The sequence below is a fragment of the Myotis nattereri genome (genome assembly GCF_964212035.1).
Source record: "Myotis nattereri genome assembly, chromosome: Y".
In the NCBI taxonomy this organism is placed as follows: Eukaryota; Metazoa; Chordata; class Mammalia; order Chiroptera; family Vespertilionidae; genus Myotis; species Myotis nattereri.
The window spans coordinates 14,135,848-14,159,913 of NC_138094.1; the positions used below are offsets into that span (position 1 = coordinate 14,135,848).

The following is a 24,066-nucleotide window of genomic DNA, read 5'->3' on the forward strand; positions in this document are numbered from 1 at the left end:
TAGAGAAAGACAAAAATTTTAAAAATTTGTTAAATTCTTGTCAGTTCATTAGGGGACCTTTCTAATGTTCTCATTCCTTTCCTAATCAGTAGCCATATCATAACTTCAAAATGTAAAAGATTCTTTTGGCAGTCAGTAATTTTGATTAATTCAATAGTTTCTTAGAGGCAGACCTCAACATATGAACAATGCTCTTGGGCTAACAAAGTCAGCAATGTGATGAATGATTTGCATAAGAACACAATGTTGGGGAAAGCATACCTTTAATTTTTATCACTAGGGAGCAGCTTGTCCACTTGTGAGTCTTCTCTGACACTCTTTATTGAGCTCTGAAAAGAGGAGAAAGAATAATTTTGAAATTAGAGGTGTATTAATGTATTAATTTTATTAAACAACTAGGGGCCCGGTGCACTAAATTCGTGCACCGGGTGTGTGTGTGGGGGTAGTGTCCCTCAGCCCAGCCTGCCCCCTCTCACATACTGGGAGCCCTCAGGCGTTGACCCCCATCACCCTCCAATCGCAGGATCGGCCCCTTGCCCAGGACTGACGCCTCTGACAGAGGCGTCAGGCCTGGGCAGGGGACCCACATTTCCCCCCATCACTGGTTCTGCCCCCAGCCCAGGCCTGATGCCTCTGGCCCAGGCGTCAGGCCTGGGCAGGGGACCCCCAGACCCCTCCGATTGCTGGCTCTGCCCCTTGCCCAGGCCTGATGCCTCGGCCAGAGGTGTAGACTCCCATCACCCTCCGATCGCCTGATCAGCCCCTTGCCCAGGCCTGACGCCTCCGCCAGAGGTGTCAGGCTTGGACAAGGGACCCGCATCTCCCCCCGATCACTGGCTCTGACCCCCCGCCCAGGCCTGAGGCCTCTGGCCCAGGAATCATGCCTGGGCAGGGGACCCCCATCTCCCTCTGATCGCTTGCTCCACCCCCTGCCCAAGCCTGACACCTCTGACCCAGGCTTCAGGCCTGGGCAAGGGGACCATCATATCCCCCCAATCCCAGGCTCCGCCCCCCACCCAGGCCTGATGCCTCTGGCCGAGGCGTCCGGCCTGGGCAGCGGGGACCCGCAGCGGCAGCAGCGCCGTGATCCCCCGTTCTGCCCCTGCCCAGGCCTAACACCTCTGGCCGAAGCATTAGGCCTGGGCAGGGGACCCCCAGCTCCCAGTGGTTGCAGGCTCCGCCCCTGCCCAGGCCTAACACCCCTGGCCTAGCCGTCCGGCCCGGGCAGCGGGGACCCGCAGTGGCAGCGGGGGGCGCCGCCATTGCGCGGGCTCCGCCCCTGCCCCTGCAGGACGCCTCAGGCTGAGGCATCCGGCTCGGGTAGCGGGGACCCGCAGCTGCAGCGGCCCCGCGATCATGGGCTCCGCTTTAGGCACAGGCAAGGGACCCCTAGCTCTCGGGACTGCCAGTTTCGACCGTGCCCAGCTCCCATTGCTGGCTCCACCCCTACTTCCTGCTATCACTAGCCAGGGTGGCAAAGGCGCCTGATTTTCAGATCATGGCTGGGGGGCAGGGCAAAGGTGGCCCCAGGGCCACCTTTGAACTGCCCCCCACCTCTTAGCTCCCCCCTGGGTTTCCCATCACTGTCAGTGGCAGGGAGCTTCTTCCTGCTTTCCCTTTCGCCTCCCTGCATGTGCCTACATATGCAAATTAGCCGCCATCTTGTTGGCAGTTAACTGCCATCTCAGTTGGCAGTTAATTTGCATATAGCCCTGATTACCCAATGAAAAGGGTAGTGCCGTACGCCAATTACCATTTTTCTCTTTTATTAGTGTAGATTTTGATTTCTCTGAAACTCTTAAAAAAATGATTTTGAAAATATCAGAAGATCACAGACATTCCAGAAAACTGGGATCTTAACCCAGCCAAAGGAATGACATTTCAATTTTTCAATTTTATTTATTATTTTGTTAGCTTTTGTTTTTCTTTTTTGTCGTCCCACCCCTTTTTTTTGTTTGTTGCTTTTATTCTTTCTTCTTTCTTTGTTCTTCTTTTTTTGTTGTTTGTTCCTTTATTTCCTACTTCTGTACACATTATTTTTTCAACCACGTGAGCAAAAGACATGTGAGCGGTGCACTCTTGTCCAGGGAGCATTAGCCCCGTGAGCAGCCTGCGTCGAGCCAAAGAGAGGCAGCCTCATGTGGCCTGCCCCTATCCAAGGAGCAGCAGCTGTGTGAGCAGCCCGCTTCCCCGTCTGAAGAGCAGCAACCACATGAGCAGTCTGACCTGTCCGAGGAGCAGCAGCTGAACAAGCATCTTGCCCTTGTCCAAGCAGCAGCAGCCGCACAAGCAGCCTGCCCAATCCAAGGAACAGCAGCTGTGTGCCCATCCGAGGAGCAGCAGTTCTGCAAGTGGCCTGGCCCCATTCGAGGAGCAGTGGCAGCCGAACCCGGTCCAAGAAACAGCAACCACATGAGCAGACCGGCCACATCTGGTGAGTGGCAGCTCTACACAGCATGCACCGGAGGAGAAGAGCCACAACAGCCTGCACCTGTCTGATGAGCAGCCGATACTAGGAGCAGTAGCCCCACAAGCAGCCCACCACAGAGGAACAACAGCAGCATGCAGCCAGCCCCCAATCAAGGTTCAGCGGCCACGTGAGCAGTCCGCCCCAGGTCAAGGAGTAGCAGCTGCGTGCGTAGCCAGCCCCAACCAAGGAACAGCAGCTTCGTGATCAGCACATCCTCTGTCTCAGGAACAGATTCTGTGTGTGAAGCCTCCCCCCACCAGCCAGAGGAGCCACCACAACTGTGAACAGCACCCACCAGAGGAGCTGCTGCCAACTGAGGAGCAGCTGCTACAATAACCGCCAGAGGAGCAACCACAGCCCGAGGAGCCACTGCCACCCAAGGAGCAGTCGCTGAATGACTCAACATCTAGATATGTCGGTGAGATCAAACATGGGTACACAAAGAAACCCCCGAAAGAAAGAGAAGGAGGACTCACCAGAAAAGCAGCTAAGTGAAACCGAGGCATGCATGACAGAAAAAGAATTCAGATTAAGGGTCCTAGAGTGCATAAACCGGATGAAGGAAAAACTCAACAACTTATGCAAGAAGCAAGAAGAAACAGATAAAAAAAATCAATAAATTATGTAAGAACCAAGAAGAAATGAAGAGTGATATAGCTGCAATAAAAAACACCATTGAAAGTTTCAACAGTAGACTAGGAGAAGCGGAGGACCAAATTAGCGAATTAGAAGACAGGGAAGCAAAACTCCCAAACTGAATTGCAATTGGTGAAAAAAAAATAAAAGACAGGAGGAGAGCCTAAGGGAGCTATGGAACAACATGAAACGAAACAACATGCGAATAATAGGGGTGCCAGAACAACAGAAAGAGGAACAAGACTTAGAAAACCTATTTGAAGAACTAATATCAGAAAACTTCCCTGAGGAGGGGAAGAAAAAAGAGTCACACAAGCACAGAGAGTCCCAAACAAGGTGACCTTAAAAGACCCACATCAACACACATCATAATTACCATGGCAAATGTTCAGGACAAAGAGAGAATCTTAAAGTCTGCAAGAGAGAGACGGAAAATTACATACAAGGGATCTCCCATTAGATTATCATATGATTTCTCAACTAAACACATCAGGCCAGAAAAGAATGGACGGAAATTTACACAGTGATGCAAAGCAAAGCAATGAATCCAAGAATACACTATCCAGCAAGACTATCATTCAAAATTGAAGGGGAAATAAGAAGCTTCACAGACAAAATAAGGCTAAGGGAGTTTATCAATACCAACCCAGCAATGCAAGAAATGCTAAAGGGATCAGTGTAAAAAGAAGAAATAAAAAGCTCAGAAAGAAAACACACAGAAAAAATAGAAATGGCTACAAACAAGTACCTTTCAATAATAACTTCAAAGGTAAATGGACTAAATGCTCCAACCAAAAGACATCGAGTGGCTGAATGGATAAAAAGAAAAAACAAACAAAACAAACAAAAAAAAAAAAACAAAAAACATGACCCATACATTTGCTGTCCACAAGAGACTGACCTCAGAATCAGGGACTCACACAGACTGAAAGTGAAGGGATGGAAAAATATCTTTCAGGCAACTGGAAATGAAAATATAGCTGGGGTAGCAATACTTATATCTGACAAAATAGACCTCAAAGTGAAGGCCATAATAAGAGCTAAGGGAGGCCACTTCATAATACTAAAGGATTGAATATACAGAGGATTTAACCCTGAAAAACATATATGCACTCAATACAGAAGCACCCAAATACATAAAAAAAAAAACTCCTGGAAGATATCAAGGGAGAGACTGACAACAATACAATCATAGTAGGGGACTTTAATACACCATTGACATCACTGGATAAATCCTCTAGACAAAAAAAAAAAAAAAAAATGGTAAAGAAACAGCAATCCTAAATGACTCACTAGATCAGATGGACTTAATTGACATCTTCAGAACATTTCACCCCAAAGCCACGGAATATACGTTCTTCTCAAGTGCTCATCGGACATATTCAAAAACAGACCACATACTGGGTCACAAACAAAGTCTCCCCAAATTCAAGAAGATTGAAATCATACCAAGCATTTCCTCAGACCACAAGGGCATAATACTAGAAATAAACTAGAATAAAAACAACTCAACATTTTCAAACACTTAGAAATAAAAACACTTAGGAGCTGAATAGCATGTTATTAAATATTGATTGGGTTACCAATGAGATCAAAGAAGAAATTAAAAACATCCTGGAAACTACTGACAATGAAAACACAACAATCCAAAACCTATGGCACACAATGAAAGCAGTCCTGAGAGGGAACTTTATAGCTCTACAGGTCTATCTCAACAAACAAGAAAAAATGGTAGTAAATCATTTAAAACTACCTCTCAAAGAATAAGAAAGAGAGCAACAAGGAAAGCCCAGAAGGAGCAAAAGGAAGGAGATAATAAAGATTAGAGCAGAAATACATGACATAGAGACAAAAAAAACAATACAGAAAATCAATGAAACCAAGAGCTTGTTCTTTGAAAGGATAAACAAGATTGTTGAACCTCTAGTCAGGCTCACCAAGAAATAAAGAGAGAGGACCCAAATAAACAAAATCAGAAATGATAATGGCGAAATAACAACAGACCCCAGAGAAATACAAATGATTGTTAAAAAATACTATGGACAACTCCACTCCAACAAACTAGACAACCTGGAGGAAAAGGACATATTCCTAGAAACATACAACATTCCAAAACTCAATCAGGAAGAATCTAAAAATCTCAAAAGGCCAATAACTATGGAAGAAATTGAAGAGTCATCAAAAAGCTTCCAGCAAACAAGAGCCCAGGACCACACGGCTTCACAGGGGAGTTTTACCAAACATTCAAGGAAGAACTAAAACCTATCCTCCTCAGACTACTACAAAAAATTAAAGAGGAAGGAACACTTCCAAGCTCATTTTATGAAGCCAGCATCACCCTAATTCCAAAACCAGGTAAAGACAACACAATGAAAGAGAATTACAGGCCAATATCCCTCATGAACATAGATGCCAAAATCCTCAACAAAATCTTGGCAAATCAGATCCAGCAGTACATAAGAGAGATCATACACCATGAACAAGTAGGATTTATCCCAGGGATGCAAGGATGGTACAATATCCGCAAATCAATAAACATGATATACCACATAAAGAAATTGAAAGAAAAAAAACACACAGTCATATCAACTGATACAGAAAAAGCATTTGACAAAATTCAACACCCATTTTTGATAAAACCTCTCAGCAAGGTAGGAATAGAAGGATCATACCTCAACATAATAGAAGCCATATATGACAAACCCACAGCCAACAGCATACTCAATGGGCAAAAACTAAAACCATTTCCCCTAAGAACAGGAACAAGACCGGGATGCCCACTCTCACCACTCCTGTTTGACAGTGTACTGGAAGTATTAGCCACTGCAATTAGACAAGAAGAAGAAGAAATAAAAGGCATCCAAATTGGAAAAGAAGAAGTAAAACTGTCTTTATTTGCAGATGATATGATATTATACATAAAAAAACCTAAATACTCCATCAAAAAACTATTAGACTTAATAAATGAATCTGGCAATGTAGCAGGATACAAAATTACTGCCAAGAAGTCTATGGCATTTCTATGCACCAATAGTGAACTTACCGAAAGAGAGACTTAAAAAGCAATCCCATTTACCATCGCACCAAAAAATACTAAGCTACCTAGAAATAAACTTAACTAAAGAGGTAAAAGACCTCTATTCAGAAAATATTCATGTTCTTGGATTGGTAGAATCAACATCATTAAAATGTCCATAATACCCAAAGAAATGTATAAATTCAAGGCACTTTCCATTAAAATACCAATGGCATATTTCACAGACCTAGAACGAACTCTCAAAAAATTCATCTGGAATAAAAAAAGACCCCAAATAGCTGCAGCGATCCTGAGAAAGAACAATGTAGGTGGGATCTCAATACCAGGTATCAAGTTGTATTACAAAGCCACTGTTCTCAAAACTGCCTGGTACTGGCACAAGAACAGACATATAGATCAATGGAATAGAACAGACAGCCCAGAAACGGGCCCGAACCAATATTCTCAATTAATATTTGACAAAGGAGGCAAGAACATACAATGGAGTCCAGATAGTCCCTTCAATAAATGGTGTTGGGACAATTGGACAGATACATGCAAGAAAATGAAACTAGACCGCCAACTTACACCACACACAAAAATAAACTCAACATGGATAAAGGACTTAAATATACGACCAGAAACCATTAGAATATTAGAAGAATCCAAAGGCAACAAAATCTCAGACATATGCCAAAGCAATTTCTTCACCGATACAGTTCCTATGGCATTGGAAACTAAACAGAAAATAAACAAATGGGACTACATCAAAATAAAAAGCTTCTGCACAGCAAAGAAACTATCAACAAAACAACAAGAAAACCCACTGCATGGGAGAACATATTTGCCAATGTTATCACCGATAAGTTTTTAATCTCCAACTAGGGAACTCATACAACTTAATAAAAGGGAGATAATCCAATCAAAAAATTGGCAAAGGACCTAAATAGACACCTTTCAAAAGAGGACATTCAGAAAGCCAAGAGACATATGAAAACATGCTCAAAGTCACTGAAATCATCCGAGTGATGCCAATCAAAACAACAATGAGGTACCACCTCACACCTGTCAGAATGGCTATCATCAACAAATCCACAAAACACAAGTGCTGGAGTGGATGTGGAGAAAAAGGAACACTCGTGCACTGCTGGTGAGAATGCAGACTGGGGCAGCCACTATGGAAGACAGTATGGAGTTTCTCAAAAAACTACAAATGGAACTCCCATTTGACCCTGTGATCCCACTTCTAGGAATATATCCCAAGAAACCAGAAACACCAATCAGAAAGGATATATGCACTCCTATGTTCATAGCAGCACAATTCACCATAGGTAAGATCTGGAAACAGCCTAAGTGCCCATCAGTAGATGAATGGGTTAAAAAACTGTGGTACATCTACACGATGGAATACTATGCTGCTGTAAAAAAGAAGGAACTCTTACCATTTGCAACAGAATGGATGGAACTGGAGAGCATTATGCTAAGTGAAATAAGCCGGTCAATGAAGGAAAAATACCACATGATCTCACTCATTTATGGATAATAAAGACCATTATAAACTTATGATCAAAAATAGATACAGAGGCAGAGCTGCCTCAAACAAACTGTCAAACTACAGCGGGAAAGCCGGGGAGGGCTGGGTGGCTGGAGAGGGGTGACAAGAGATCAGCTGAAGGATTTGTATGCATGCATATAAGCATAACCAATGGACATAAGACACTGGGGGTAAGCGAGGCCAGGGGATTGTCAAGGGCGGGAAAAAAAGGAGACATATGTAATACTCTTTATAATACTTTAAGCAATAAAACAATAAAAAATACTAAAATAAAAAATAAAATAAAATAAAATATCAGAGAGGAATGGAGAGGGAGAGATAGAAACATCAACAATGAGAATCATTGATTGGCTGCCTCCTGTACGTCCCTCACTGGGGATCGAGCCAGCAACCTGGGTTATGTGTCCAGACCAGGAATCAAACTGTGACCTTCTGACTCATAGGTCAACACTCAATCACTGAGCCATGCTGGTTGGGCTGAAAACTTTTTGAAATATACAGTAGGTCCTCGGGTTATATCGCGACATAATGCGATTTTCCTCGTTAAGTCGGAACCCACCTATAGAATCACCTACATCACTCACATGGAGCACATACACAGCAGTAATGAAGTGAAAGAGTAAAAAAAAAAATTAAAGCAAGATAACAATTCCTGACTTTTACTTGTGGCAGATAATAAAAAACAAAGCACATATGTACATATGTCGAAATGACGGAACTTTTTTTTATTAACACTGTAAATGGGAGATAGTGATGTAACCGCAAAACAACATACATCGAGTTCAACGTAACCCGAGGACTGCCTAAATATAATTTGAGTCCAAAACGTTGACTTTTAGATGTGAAATTTAGCAAGCACTCTAACTGTCCTGTGCGCATTCTCAATAGCCATAGTATTCTAGACTTATGTAATATATCAGAGGCCCAGTGCATGAAATTCGTGCACTCAGGGGGTCCCTCAGCCCGGCCAGAACCCTCTCACATTCTGGGAGCCCTCGGGGGATGTCCCACTGATCGCTTCGCGATGCTACAGAGGTGGGAGAGGCTCCCACCACCACCGCTGCGCTCGCCAGCCATGAGCCCTATGGGAGCGCACTGATCACCAGGATGCAGCTTCTGTATTGAGCATCTGTCCCTGGTGGTCAGTGCCCATCATAATGACTGGTCATTCTGCGGTTCAACCATTTGCATATTAGGATTTTATTATATAGAATTCATGTCTCAGATAGTACCAATCCATTTGTTTTTCATTGATAGCACTTTCATTCTTGTTCTGAAAATAATGAGATAGCTCCAATTTTACAAACCTTACCAATCAAGATCTGTTCACTCTTTGGCCCAAGCAAAGGAGATAACATTTTGTCAGAAGTGTAATATACATACGACTTGAGGCTCCATTTGAATTTTGGATTTCCTCTGCTGTTACCTTTTGTCTCCAACTCCTGTCCCAAGGTTTTCTAACAAACCACAGAAGCCCTCACATCCTCACATACAGACCACTGGTCCATAGCATCAGTACCTTATCCACCTTCTTCAGGTCTTGGTCCTTTTGTGTGATATGCATGTATTTCTTTAAAGCATATTCACCACAAACAGATTTGTCTTTCATTTCCTGAGCACTCACTTCTAATTCTTTCTCCATTTCCGTCTTGAAAGACTCTTCAATAATCTGCTGTAAATAGATGACCAGCAAAATAGGAGATACACATATACATTTTAAAAACACATAGTACTATAACTCTGTTTCTTTATGTGACATGTGCATGACAGAAAACTGTTTCATTCGTTGCTACTATCAAAGTGGCACAAATATATCATGTAATGAAGAACAGGAATTACTGTGCCTAAAGTGTCTGTGTTCCAGATCAAATGAGCCAGGAATTCAAGGAACATGATACAGAAGATTAATCTACGTAAGGTCCAGCAGGCATGAGAAGTAGCAGGGTAATCCATCTGCCTGGGACCAGAATCAGGACATAGAAAGTCAAAGACAATGAGGAGGGAGGAGGGCAGGGCAGCCTGAGGAAGCCACCAGATTGGCAGCCACCTCCCCCAGTTTCTTCTGGTCCTAGCCAGCTGACCTTGAAACCCCTTACACAGGGAAGTTCTACAGCAAAGCAGAGTCCATCTCCTTTCCGAGTGTGTTTTCAGGAACATGAGAATGCATGCTCACAGACTTGCAAAGCTCCCTTTTCCTATGAGACTCCTATTATGCCCATGTACAGCCCTTTTCAGTGGGCTTAAGCACAGGAGAGGATTGGGATGCCTGCAGCAAGCTTTTTAAAAGTTACCTACTAGCATGGAGAACTGAGCTATGCTTATTATACCTTTTCTCGATCCAGTTTTTCTAGTTTTCTCCGTTCTCTTTCCAAAGCTTTCTGTTCATTCTGCCTTCTTTCTTCTCTCAGCTTCTGTTCTTTCAGCAGGTTCCATATTCTTGCTTCTTCACTCTCTTCTCTAACTTCTTTCTCATCTGCACCTAAAGAGACAGAAAATAAAGAGCAGAGGCCCAGGGAGACTGCTCGACTCTCAGTTGATTGTGTTGGCCTGCTGATCCATCTTCATGGTCTCGCAGCCTCCAGCCCCACACCTGGCACAGCATCTGCCTTTTACTTTACTTCGATGAAAACAAGTCACCCTTGCCATGAACAACTTCAACTGTCCTCCTGCCACAACACATTTCCTTATCTTCCTCACCCCTTCTTCTGTACTCTGCCCTTCGCCAGCCTTGCATTTCTGCCTCTATCCTCAGTTGTAACTCTCTATTTAGGATTCTAACTTAAACATTAGTCTGTATTTATACAGCAGTTGTATAACTCTTCCCCTAATTCCCACAAAAGCAATCGAGCCTCTCCCGCCCAGAACAGTACAAAATTAGTACAAAACCAGCACCCCGCCCCTGAACCCCCCTAGTCATCTTACCAACATTTCCCACTTGCCCTGGGCCGATCCCTTCCTGGAGTTTTAGCTATTACCTCTGCCCTGATCATTCTCACATCTTTTTCTCTAGCACAGATCTCTCCCCGAGTCTCATCCGCATTTCTGGCCAGTTCCCTACCATCAACACTTGGAAATCCCACAGCATCAGCTTCAGACCTGAAGTTATCATTCCTGTCCCTTTTTATCATGCCTTTCTACACTACATTCACTCATCCACCAGGGCTTACAGGCTCTAACTCCCCCAGATACTGCAATAAGACTACCTCTCACCTTTTACCTGGACAGCTGAGCTGAAATAACCTAATCAATGTGCTCACCCTGACATCAGTCTCTCTGCCTTCAAGCAACCACCATCAGCAGCACCCTTCATTTCCTGAAAATAAGACCTGGATTTCTGTTGCTGTCTCTGCTCTGGTGGTGTCCACACCTTCTTTCCGGACTGACCTGAAATAGTACACTACTTCTGCACTGGGAACACTGCACCTCCAGCAGCAGACTCATGCTACCTGGGTATATTTGTGCCTCCCTTGCTCTGTGCTTTGCTTTCAATCTCTCCCTAACCTAATACTCACTTCCTCCCACCTCTCCCACACAACCCCACCACTGAGCAAGCGCCCAGGACCCTGAAAAAAGAGATAAACGAACAGAAGAATATACCATGTTCATGGACTGGTAGAATTAATATCATTAAAATGTGCCTACTATCCAAAGTAATCCTTAGATTCAATGCAATCACTATTAAAATGCCAAGTGCATATTTCACAGATCTAGAAATATGCAAAAAATTTATATTTGCATATAAATTTGAATGTTCTGAACATTCAAATGAGATACAGAACACTGAAAAAGACCCCAAAATAGCCACAACATTCGTTTTTGTTTTTGTTTTTGTTTTTGTTTTTGTTTTTTGTTTTTCGGTATAGCAAAGGCGGAGATTTGTTAAAGAACAAGTACAGACTCCAAAGTAGGGAGGGGGAAAGAGTACCACAGAACAGACTCCCACATAGGGAGGGGGGTAGGGTCCCCTAGCCTCAACATTCTTGAGAAACAGGAACAAATGAGACTACATTGAACTAAAAAAACTTCTGCAAAGCAAAAAAAAATCAGCATCAAAATGAAAAGGGAATCCACTGTATTGGAGCACATATTTGCCAATAATACATATGGTAAGGGGTTAATTTCCAAAACACATAAAGTACTCCTATAATCCACCAAAAGAAAAACAACCCCATTAAATGTGGACAGAAAATCTAAATAGATACTTCTCCAAAGACAACATACAAATGGCAAGAGACATGAAGATAGGCTCAATGTCACTAATTATTAGAGAGATGCAAATTAAAATGACAATGAGGTGCCACTGCAAACCAGCCAGAATAGCAACCATTAATAAGTCATACAATAAGTGCTGGTGAGGTTGTGGATAAGAAGGAACCTTAGCACACTTCTGGCTAAGGAATACAAGATACAGCCACTAAGAAAAACAGTATTCCTAAAGTGACACCTCTCCACCACCACATTTACACAGTATTTTGTACCTGCCTTCTCACAACCACATGAATCTGTTTGTTCTACATCTATTGTTCCAGGCTTTATTTGTCTATTCCCTGTAGCTCAAAGCAAAAGTCCTCACCTGTCACAGGTTTAACTCAATGTCAATCCCACAGATGGCTATGCTTGCCTTTCTCCTCTGGCTCTGGAAGAGCCTAAACTTTTGTAGGCTACACTTTCCCCCCAGCAATGCTAAGAGACAAATTCATAGGTTCACCAAAGGATTTTGAAGGTTTTTGCTAACAGGACAGAAACAACACAGTCATTTCGGACTCATACTCCTGGTCATGAAATTCAAATACCAGAGGAGGCAGTTGATCATTTTCACAGGAAGAAATGCAATCTTCTTCTTGCTTGCAGACCTAAATGCCATCACTTTATCACATGGAATAGCAATCTCAAAATAGAAATGCTGTTTGGTTGCTGACTTTAAACAATAAAGAAGAAAAAAGGACTATATCTTTGCTGTGCATTGCATAACAACATTTCGTTCAACAGACCACATATATGACAGTGGTCCCATCTTCTCTCTATATAAAAGTCCAAGCAACGGTTAAGACTGGCCGGTAGCTATGATGTGCACTGACCACCAGAGGGCAGATGCTCAAGGCAGAATCTGCTCCCTGGTGGTCAGTGTGCTCCCATAGCCAAGCTCCCATGACCAGACAACTTCCCATGGTTGCTCCCGCGACCCCACCCCTGCCAGTAGGCCCCGATCAGGAGTGGACAAGATGGCCCTGTTCACCAGCCAGGCCAAGGGACCCCCCAAAATCATGCACCAGGCCTCTGGTAAGATTATAATGGAGCTGAAAAATCACTACTGTCTAAGTGGTGTGGCTATCACCACATGGTAATGTAATACAATGCATTACTCCCGTGTCTATGGAGATGCTAATGTAAACCAACCCACTGTGCTGCCAGTCATATAAAAGTACAGCACATACAACTACGTCTAGTACCTAATACTTAATAAATATAATAAAGGACCATGTCACTGGTTTATGTATTTACTACACTACCCTTTTAATCACTGTTTTATAGTGGTTTTTTTTTTTTTTTCTAATGATAAAGAAAAGTGTGCTGTGAAACAGCATCCCATGTTATATGGGCAGCAACTTCATATACCTCATGTTTATTACATCTCTCGATGGCGTCATTTTCTCCTGTGCTTGATTTAATCTTGTTTTGTACAGTAACATGCTGTATGTGCTTGTACCGGAGGGGCAATAGGCTACCTGGATGTACAGGAGGCTGTACCACCTAGATTTACAAAAGTGCACTCTGATGTTCACACAACAATGAATTCCCGAAGGACACATTTCTTAGAATATATACCTGCTATTAAAAGGTGCATGACTGTACTTTGTAGCTACCTAATTAGTATTTCCACTGGACATCTCAAAGATATCAAGTTTTGGATTTTTTCACTTCCCTTTGTATCCAAACGAAGAGGGGAAATGATGATTATAAGAGAATTTTTCAATGATCAATGTAAACATTACTTAAGAATAATTTTAAAAGCCATTGTTATAATTTTCATTCTATCTCTGAGATAGAACACCTATGAACTCAGTTGGTTTCCTTTATTGTATTATTTTTATTTCCTACTCACCCAGGTCTCTGCGAAACAACCTATCACAGCCACTCTTGGGTGGCCACTGCCCCTACTCAGTATCTATCCCATCAGAGGTCTTGGTGATGGCTAGCTGACTGCTGACTTTCCCACTAGAAGCTCCATGAAGAAAGGGCTTGGGTTGTCCCACTGCAGTATGCCCAGCACCCAGCACACAGGAGGTGTTTGTTTTTCTTTTTTCACAATTAAATCAATGAGGTGATATTGGGTGATAGAGTTTTCATATATGAAGTGAAGGTTCTCAATGAAGTCTCGCTGAATGAGTGCTTTACAGGATGGTGTACCCTGGAATCAGTGAGAACAATCCTTTCAAAGTCTTGTTTCCTTTGGCAATTCCTCATCTCCCTGAGTATGCTGACTTGAACCAAGAAACTACTTACAAGAGGTGTTGAACATGATAGTCCCATCCAAACACTGGAAAAACAAGAGGTGGTTTTACTTAAGAAATCTCCTTTCAAGCTTGAGGCTTAAACTCTTTAGTTCAAGGAGAAAAAGATCTGGCTGGAGTATGAGACAAAGCTCTAATCTCCCCCTAGAGCTTTCCTCCCTGATTCCACACAGGGGAGGGAAGTGTGTAAATTAGAGACAGTAAGAAGAAAGAGAAAGTGGGCCAGACAAGTTTGATGACGAGTTTTCCTCCAATGTCATCAGCTCTTCTGAAAACTGAAATATAAAGGTTCTTCTGTCCTTATTTTTTTTTTTAAAGACATGAAGGAAACAAAGAATTATTAACATACTACAATCACATTGAAGATGTATATGGGTATTAACCGCCATTTCAATTTTATACTATGATTTCCCAAAATGGAATGGTTTCTGAAGAACTGTCTTAAGCAAAAAGGTAACTGCTTTGTCAGACTATGGACAAATAAGAAAAATACAATCTTCCAAAACTCAATCAGGAAAAATCAGAAAACCTGAATAAGCCAGTAAGTACTGATGGAATTGAAGCAGTAATTAGATAACTTCCAGCAAACAGAAGTCCTGGTCCAGATGGCTTCATAGGGAAGTTTTATCAAACATTCAAAGAAAAACTAATACCTAATCTCCTCAACTATTCCAAATATCCAAGGGAAAGGAACACTTTCTATGAGGACAGCATTACCCTAATCCCAAATCCAGATAAAGCCACTACAAAGAAAGAGAATTATCCCCGATGAATACAGACCCTAAAATCTTCAACATAATTTTAGCAAATGAGATCCAGCAATACATTAAAAAGACCATACATCATGACCAAATGGCATTTATTCTAGGAATGCAAGGCTGGTACAATATCCACAAATCAATAAATGTGATATATCACATTAACAGACTGCAACACTCAAAAATCACATGATCATTTCAATCAATGCAGAAAAAGCATGACAAAATCCAACACCCTTTTTTGATAAAAACTTTCAGTAAAGTAGAAATAGATCATATCTCAACATATTAAAAAGCCATATATTACAAACCTACAGCCAATATCATACTCAAAGGCTAAAAACTAAAACCATTTTCCCTAAGAATAGGAAGACAGGGATGCAACATAACAGGATATAAAATTAACACCCAGTAAACTATGGCATTTTTATATACCAATATTGAACGCTCAGAAAGAGAAATAAAAGAACAATCCCAATTAGCACTGCAACAACAACAAAAAATTGAGACTTATGAATAAACTTAACCAAAGTGGTAAAATACCTATACTCAGAAAACCATAGCACATTGAAAAAAGAGGTAGAAGAAGATATAAACTAGAGGAAGAATATACCATGTTCATAGATTGGCAGAAATAAATACCATCAAAATGTCCATACTACCCAAAGCAATCTTTAGGTTCAATGCATACCTATTAAAATACCAATGGCATATTTCACAGACTTAGAAAAATACTCTAAAAATTATACCAATAAAGACCTCAAAAGCTGCAGCAAGCTTGAGAAAGAGAAAAGTTGGAGGAATAACAATACTAGATATCAAGTTATACTAGAAAGCCACTGTAATCAAAATAGCCTGGTACTGGTACAAGTATCGCATACAGAGCAATGGAACAGGACTAAGAACCCAGAAATTGACCCACACCACTATACTAAACTAGTATTTGACAAAGGAGGCAAGAGCATACAATGGAGCAGAGGCAGTCTCTTCAAGAAATGGTGTTGGGATAATTAGACAGATATATGCAAAAACATGAAATAAGACCAACTTATACCATACACAAAATAAACTCAAAATGGATAAAAGACTTAAATTTAAGTTGGGAAACCATAAAAATCCTAGAAGAAATCACGGGCACCAAAATCTCAGCCATCTTACACAGCAACATGTTTATGGATACAATGCCTAGGGCAAAGGAAACTAAGAAGGAAATAGACAAATGGGGCTACATCAAAATAAAAAGCAGCTGCACAGCAAAAGAAACCATCAAGAAAATAACAAGAGCCCTGACTGGTTTGGCTCAGTGGATAGAGCGTTGACATGTGGACTGAAGGGTCCTAGGTTCGATTCTGGTCAAGGGCATGTACCTTGGTTACAGGCACATCCCCAGTGGGGGGTGTGCAGGAGGCAGCTGATTGGTGTTTCTCTCTCATCGATGTTTCTAACTCTCTATCCCTCTCCCTTCCTCTCTGTAAAAAATCAATAAAAGTATTTTTTTAAAAAGAAAATAACAAGAGAGTCTACTGCATGGGAGAACATATTTGCCAATGATACATCCAATAAGGAGTCAGTTTCCAAAATATATAGAGAACTCATACAATTTAACAAAAACAAGGTAAACAGTCCAATTAAAAAATGGGCAAAGGACATAAATAGACACTTCTCCAAAGAGGACATACAGAAAGCCAAGAGACATATGAAAAAATTCTCAAAGTAACTAATCATCTGGGAAATGCAAATCAAAACAACAATAAGGTACCAGCTCACACCTGTCAGAGTGGCTATCATCAAGAAATCAAATGACAGCTGTTGGCGAGGATGTGGAGAAAAGTACACTGCTGGTGGGAATGCAGACTGGTGTAGCTACTGTGGAAAACAGTATAGTTTCCTCAAAAAATTCAAAATGGAACTCCCATTTGACCCAGTGATCCCACTTCTAGAAATATATTCTAAGAAACCCAATGCACTCATTAGAAAGAATAAATGCACCCCTATGTTCATAGCAGCACAATTTACAGTAGCTGAGATTTGGAATGAGCCTTAAGTGCTCATCAGCAGATGAGTAGATAAAAAAAACTATAGTACACTTACACAATGGAATACTGTGTGGCAGTAAAAAAGAAAGAACCCTTACCATTTGCAACAGCATGGATGGACCTGGAGAACATTATGCTAAGTGAAGTAAGCCAGTCAAAGAAAGATAAGTATCACATGATCTCCCTCATGTGTAGAATCTAATGAACAAAATAAACTGATGAACAAAAATAGACCCAGAGACATAAAAGCATGGAACAGACTGTGAAACCTCAGAGGGAAGTCAGGGGAGGGGAGGTGGGTAGGAAGAGCTCAATCATTGAACTTGTATGCATATATGCATAATGAGTGAACACAAATAATGGGATGGTGAGGGCCTGTGTGTGTGGGGTGGGGGTGGGGGGGCGGGCGTGTGCCAGGAGCAGGCTGGAAGAGGTCAATGGGGGAAAGAAGGGGACTTCTGTAATAGTTTCAACAATAAAGATTTTTTTTTTAAAAAGCCACTGTTGGGGAAGATTAATGAGAAGCAACTCCTTTAATTTTCTCCTCTTTACATGTTCAAATTTATTTCAGAAATGTATTAACAATGGCAATACTCAACTCTAAGACTTTGAATAATTTATGCTTATAAAGGTCCTCCCTCAATAAATGAAATAACTCACTAGGAACAGGCTGGCATTTAGTAGCTATCATACTATCTGTAGTTACAACCAAGGAAAACTTACTTGGGTAATGAGAGGAGATAGGTCTGGCAGGAGGAGCACCCAAGGCAGTTCCCAAGAGAGGCATGTCACCAGCAGGATGGAGGCCATTCACTTCAAACTGTATCGGCATGTCTGCTGCATCTATAATAGGTACAAATGAGTGTCCCAGGAGTCCTTAACAACAGCAAAAGAAGGCAGGGCAGTATGGGGGTAACTTTGGCTGCGCTCAAGTCTCAGCCAAAGCAACCAAGCCAGATCTTTTCCTACAGAATTAATCCTAAGACTTTCAGCATACCACTTGACAATCTATTTGCTTCTCAAAGTGTTATTACACTTAAAAGAATTAGATTTGTTTCCAAAACTAGATTTATAACCCAACAGGAAAGTGACAGAATTCACCTGACTTGCTGATAATTATATGAACTCCATTTAGATAGTAAAGCCTTAACAAAATTGTTAAAAAGTTAGTTGCAAAGAATTTACCAATTTTACTAAGCTCTTTCATTTAACTGTTCAAAGTAGAGTACTTTCAGATTTGACAATGAAGCTCACAATGCAAAACTACAGATTATATACAAATATAAAGATTTCCTAGGCTAGAGAGAACCTTAGAGCTGACTGACTTCTATATCCTAATTTTATACTTAAGCAGTATGCTCCCAGAGAACAATCTAAGGCAGAGCCAGAGCCAGGCCTCCAGTTTTCAGATAAGGAAGCTAATATACTTCCACCTCCATTCATTCACTAAGAATGAGGTTTCTACATCTGATGCAGTCATCAGAATCTGTATAACTTAAATAACTTAGCATCTTCATATTCCATAAAAAGAAAAAAAAATTAAGAATCAGGTATTTTAATCTGAGGCAATCCCAAACTTGGTAAATTAAGTTAAGGGTTCACTTGTGAGCTTAGCTCCAACTTTGAAATTATTGGTTATCTTGAAAATTAAAAAAAAGTAACACTCAAATAGACCCATCAAAATCTGTGATATAAAAAAGGTAATACATCTGTATCCATGTTTTTATCACAAAATACAAATGTTGTAATTTTTAAGGCCTTTGATTTAACAATGGATATATTTCACCAAGACTTAGCTTTCTACATTTTCAACTGTTAAAAACTGGTACTTACATTTAAACTTACGTTCAAAAGATGATCCAAATTCCTCATTATCCTCAAAAGATAGTTCATCCACATTTGAAAATTTATGTCTGTCTTGAACTTCAGTTTGTCTTTGATAAAGACTGGGTTGAAAGAATAAAATTCATGAGTGTGAAGTTGTAATAAGGTAAAACCAAGAGCACAGGGCTATGAAAAGCCTTTGTGACTCTGGAAAAGGCTCTAGAGCGGTGGTTCTCAACCTTCCTAATGCCGCGACCCTTTAATACAGTTCCTCATGTTGTGGTGACCCCCAACCATAAAATTATTTTCGTTGCTACTTCATAACTGTAATTTTGCTACTGTTGAGAATCGTCATGTAAATATCTGATATGCAGGATGTATTTTCATTGTTACAAATTGAACATAATTAAAGCATAGTGATTAATCACAAAAACAATATGTAATTATATATATGTTTTCCGATGGTCTTAGGCGACCCCTGTGAAAGGGTCATTTGACCCCCAAGGGGTCTCGACCCACAGGTTGAGAACCGCTGCTCTAGAGAATGAACTGTGCTCTGTGAAAATGAAAGCTGTCCTGCACTGGGCACGCTCCATGCAACTGGCATCATTCCAAGTAATCAAGACATTAGCTTGGGCACTCTGCAGAACCACCTTACACTGTGAGGCAGGTATTAATTATATTGCTGACAAGAAATAATGTGGCACTCTCAATGCTTTTATATTTTCAAGAACCACAAAACGTTTTTGAAAAGAACGAATTCTGCACAGCATCAGTATGAGTCAGCTGAAGATGCAAAACTACAAGCCCCATGTGCATCCAAGTGCCCTAACTCCCACATGGGTGTGCTGTTTCTCCTCTTGGCTTTATCATGAGAAAGCAATATAAATAAATGCACATTACACGCATTAGGACCATGATGGACACATGTGGCAGTTTTCAACTCTGTACACTGGGAGTGAATCAAAATATGCAGACAGATGTCCAGCCTGGAGCCCAGAACTAAGGAGTCAGAGTGCCGTCCATATGGATCAAGCACAGACAGGAGTCTCCTATGCGCCTCAATCCCAGCCTGGGTGACCCGCCACCCAACTTCTACATACGCCATTCTACTTCAGCAATCAGACCCTACAACCCACTACCAATTCAGTATTTATCTCAATAGACAAATTAGACTTTTGTTTGGACTAAATGCCCAAATATTTTTTAACTGACTTATTTTTTTTGAAGGACTTTAAAATTAAAATGTGTGAAACTACTTCAAGTTTAAAAATAAACTGAATTTGCTTTTGTAGATTTTGTATGTTGCTTTTTTATTTCTATAAACCAAGTCTATTCATAGAACTATGAAAATGCTTACTGCTACCATAGTGCACTGTGTACACATCAGGTTTAGCAAACAAGGAAAAATTAATTATTTGCTAAAAGGAATTTTCCCCAAATAATTCAGATGATTCTTGAAGATTACACATCATCTTACAATCTGATTCTACACTCCACATGGTCTTGAGCGTCACTTTAAAACAACGCAAAGTCAGGGCCATTCAGCTAACCAGACTTGGCTGGGCCAATCAGAATGTGGAACTTACTTGGCTTTCTGCTCCAGAAGGCTTGAGAGTGAATGGATGGAAAGGCTGTGCCTAGATTCAGTTGCTGAAGGCGGGAGCATTCTTTCAGGACAAGGACTGGGAAAAGCAAAGGACTGGGATTGGTCCAGACCTAAAGGGCAAAAGGTATCAGGACAAGAGTATTACAAATTACACAGTGAAAACAGCAACATGGTTCCTAAGGAGTTTAATTTGAAAAGAAATTCTATTATCCTTGCAAATAGTTGAGTATGACGTATAACTGACCCACATTATTAAGGATTCAGCATTAATAATAAAACTAATCAGCAGTAAGGGAAAAGCCATTGATTACCATTCTCTGAACATGTCTGCATGTCAAGCAAAATGCTGAACTTGCTCTAACCCGTTGCCTCCCACAATGTTATGTCACAGGGGAGAAGTCTCTGGTAAGCAGGCAACCATAGGTGCAGTGAGGATGAAGCTACTCAGGCTAAAGATTTCCCAGGTACAGCAAGCATAGACTTCTCCTCCTTCTTGCTCTCTACAGCTCACTCACTCGTACTCAGATAAAAGGACCATGAAAGTCCTGAAACCCTTTCTGCAGAAGCTTACCTACATGAGTGGAGGCAGACTCTTAGATGCTAGTGGGCTTCTAGCAACAGAATACCGAAGAAAGCTTTTTCTAAGCAATCAATCTCTTGCTCTAGCTCTTTCATTCTTGCCTTGGTGTGATTACAAACTAAAGATCAGAAATGTGGGAGCAAACAACTGTGCTTGTATTTGGATGATTTATGATCCTTGGTGTAACTGTCTCTCCCATCAGCTTTTCCTGTTTGAGATGATTTTTTTTTTCAAGAAATCCCTGCTTGTTTCACCAGTAGGAGACACCATAAATCTGCTGGCAGAATGATGAAACAGAGATGGCTTTGGCTGGGGGCTAAATGAAAATAATGTGACCAATGAGCAGGAAAAAAAATTCAAATATGCTTGATATTTTTTTTTAAATGAAGAGAGAGGTATTAATAAGAACAAATATGCACACTAAACAATTTCTGAAGCCAATTCTTATTTATTAGCATTTTTTTGAGAGCTTTATGTACCAGTTATAACTTCACAGACCTTGTTTTTAGGCCTTTTTTTTAGTCCTGATTTAAAGATGTATTTTCCATTGAAGAGTGAAAGGGAAGAGTAGAGGAATAGGGAGAGAGAAGAGAAACACTGATGTGAGAGACACCTCAACTTGGCCTCCCACATGCACCCCCAACCAAAGATGGTGAGAAAACCCACAACTGAGGTATATGTGGTTGACAGAAATGGAACCCACCATCTTTTGGTCTGCAAGCCATCGCTCTAACCACTGAACAAAATTAGCCAGAGCTAGGCCTTCCTTCTTAATGCATGATATTATTTCACAACCCACGATCCACAATCATATTCATAAATTTGGTAACAAAGCCTAAGCAGACCTGAATTCACTGTTGATAAACTTTACCTGAACTGATGCAAATCCATTCATTACCTTTATTTATTCTACCCAGCATGGATAGTCACATATTTGACTGCAAACATGGTTCACTAAAGGATGCTGCCCCAGAACTCCCAGGGCTGTGGCAAAACCACTATAGGGCCCAATCTATCTATGCTAATATAAGTTTATGTGGTTGTTAAGCCCTCACGCCGCAATGCCCTCATGCCCATCACATCCATCATCAGGAGGCTGCGTGCACAGGTGGGCGCAGACTTGATGCTGTGTGCACGGAGGTGGGGCCTGGCAGCTAGCTCCACATGGCGTGGCCTGGGGTGCCGCAGTCTTTTTGCATCAAGGGTTCAGGAATTTGGAGAAGGGGCTGACACATAAATGGATACACTGGACAAGAAGTATAAATTTGGAAGGGATGGGGGAAAGCCAGGCGGAAACCAGCTCTCTAGTGGAGTGGCTTGCCGAATTTCTGGACCCATGGCTTTTTATTTACACATTTTGCCCTTTAGCAAAATAAACACACATATCAAAGGTCAGGTTTGATAAACAGGAAAAAATTATCAGGTTAGAGGAACTGCTTTTGGCCTTTCCTCTAGCAGCAGGTAATAATTTGCAGATTTTCAGCCCTGCTGAATATCGAAGCCCATCAGCCTTCTGGTGAACTTCTCGCATTTATTATGACCTGCTGGTCTTAGCTTCTAGCACTGGGGGTCCCGAGGCTTTACATGCCTGCAGGCAGGGACCCTACTCCAGCCTACCTCTTTGGGGCAATTCATCCAGGAGCCTACATCTTTGGGGCGATCTATCGTGGGGCTCCAGAACTGAGAGGGCACAGGCCAGGCTGGGGGGCCCCTTCCGCCTGACTGCAGGAATTTTGTGCACCAGGCCTCTAGTCGATAATAAAAGCATAATGTGCTAATTAGACCGGACAGCCGAATGACCTTCCAGACATCCTTCTGGACAACCTTCCAGACAAAGCCACAGCTGCGAGGTCTGAGGCGAGCCACCGAAGGTGAGTGCACAAATTTCATGCATCAGGCCTCTAGTTTTCAGATAAGGGTATGAGGACCTGCAGCCACAACAAGACTAACAACTCTGCTCCTCCCACATTACACCTGGGGAGCTAAGGCTAGGTCATACAGGTAGGGAGGTGTACAGATGCTGGGACTCCCTAAGCAAAACCTGAACATGCATAGCCAGTCTTGTGGCCGCTACTCTCCAGCAATGCCTCCAGGGCAATGTATGTGTTTGAAAAGGTTCCATCCTCACACTATTCATCTTTCGAGATCACTGTGATTTCAGCTGTGGGCAGTTTAGCAAATAGGCGTGAGAGAAAATAAGGAACAGGGAAGGAGTCAAGAGATAAAAATGAAACTAGCGTGGAAGATGGGAAAAGGAACTGAGGAGGAGTGAGTACAAATAGGAACTGAGGAAGGCTCCAGGCCAGGAAATGTGGAAACCAGTTCAACTGCTAACACACAGAAACTTTCTTTTTGAGCTTTGTATCTCAGCTTCAGTACACCTGTTATGAAGAAGAGGCAGGCAGTATGCATCCTCAGGGCAAACATGCAGTAACATGATAGCAGTAATCCTTCTGAGTATCTGATGTGTTGCAGGCACTCAACTGAGAGCCATCTCATTTTGCCTTCTTCACCATGGCAAAGTAGATATTCATATCCCCATTGCAAATGAGGAAACTGAGGTCCAACTGTAGCTGGAGAAATCACTGGGTCAAATTTTTCCGACTTTAGTGGTAGTGGGTGGCTCTTGCAGTATCTTTAGAAAAAGACTTTTCTAAGACTCCCATGGGAGAATGAATGTATTTTATTGGTGTGTAATTATATTTTCTGGTCTGCAGGGTTCAATGTCCCTTAGCCTAGTCCTGAAAAGAGTGCAGACGGGGCTCCAGCAGAATCAAAGAGTAGGGCCAGTATCCAGAGTGTCCATTCCATGGTGGAGCAGGGCATGATTTAGTGTCAGGCTACATTTAGTACATCAGTACACTGTGTGAAGTCTACATGGCTGTGGGTCACAGGGTGAGTAGAGGGAGGTAAGAACACCATAAGCTGGGAATCTGAGGTGAGCAGCGAGAGAGAGGGGCTTCTTTGTTCAGGAGCTTAAAAATTAAATATTCCTGTACTTGCGGTGGCATGCCTATTTCTGGCTACTGACTTATTCCCTGGTGTGACTGACTAACAGATAAGCAACATC

General features: G+C 41.7%; 1 protein-coding gene across 1 annotated transcript in view; it reads right to left on the reverse strand.

The window, feature by feature from the left end:
* Window positions 1–263: 263 nt before the first annotated feature.
* Window positions 264–24,066, reverse strand: part of LOC308512347 (centriole and centriolar satellite protein OFD1-like) — a gene marked incomplete at both ends in the record, with an annotated part of 53,369 nt that continues 29,566 nt past the window's right edge. Inside the window, 6 exon segments of the mRNA XM_081082120.1 lie at window positions 264–329; window positions 9,197–9,349; window positions 10,005–10,156; window positions 17,707–17,820; window positions 18,817–18,929; window positions 20,397–20,521. Coding sequence (XP_080938246.1) covers window positions 264–329; window positions 9,197–9,349; window positions 10,005–10,156; window positions 17,707–17,820; window positions 18,817–18,929; window positions 20,397–20,521 — 723 coding nt within the window.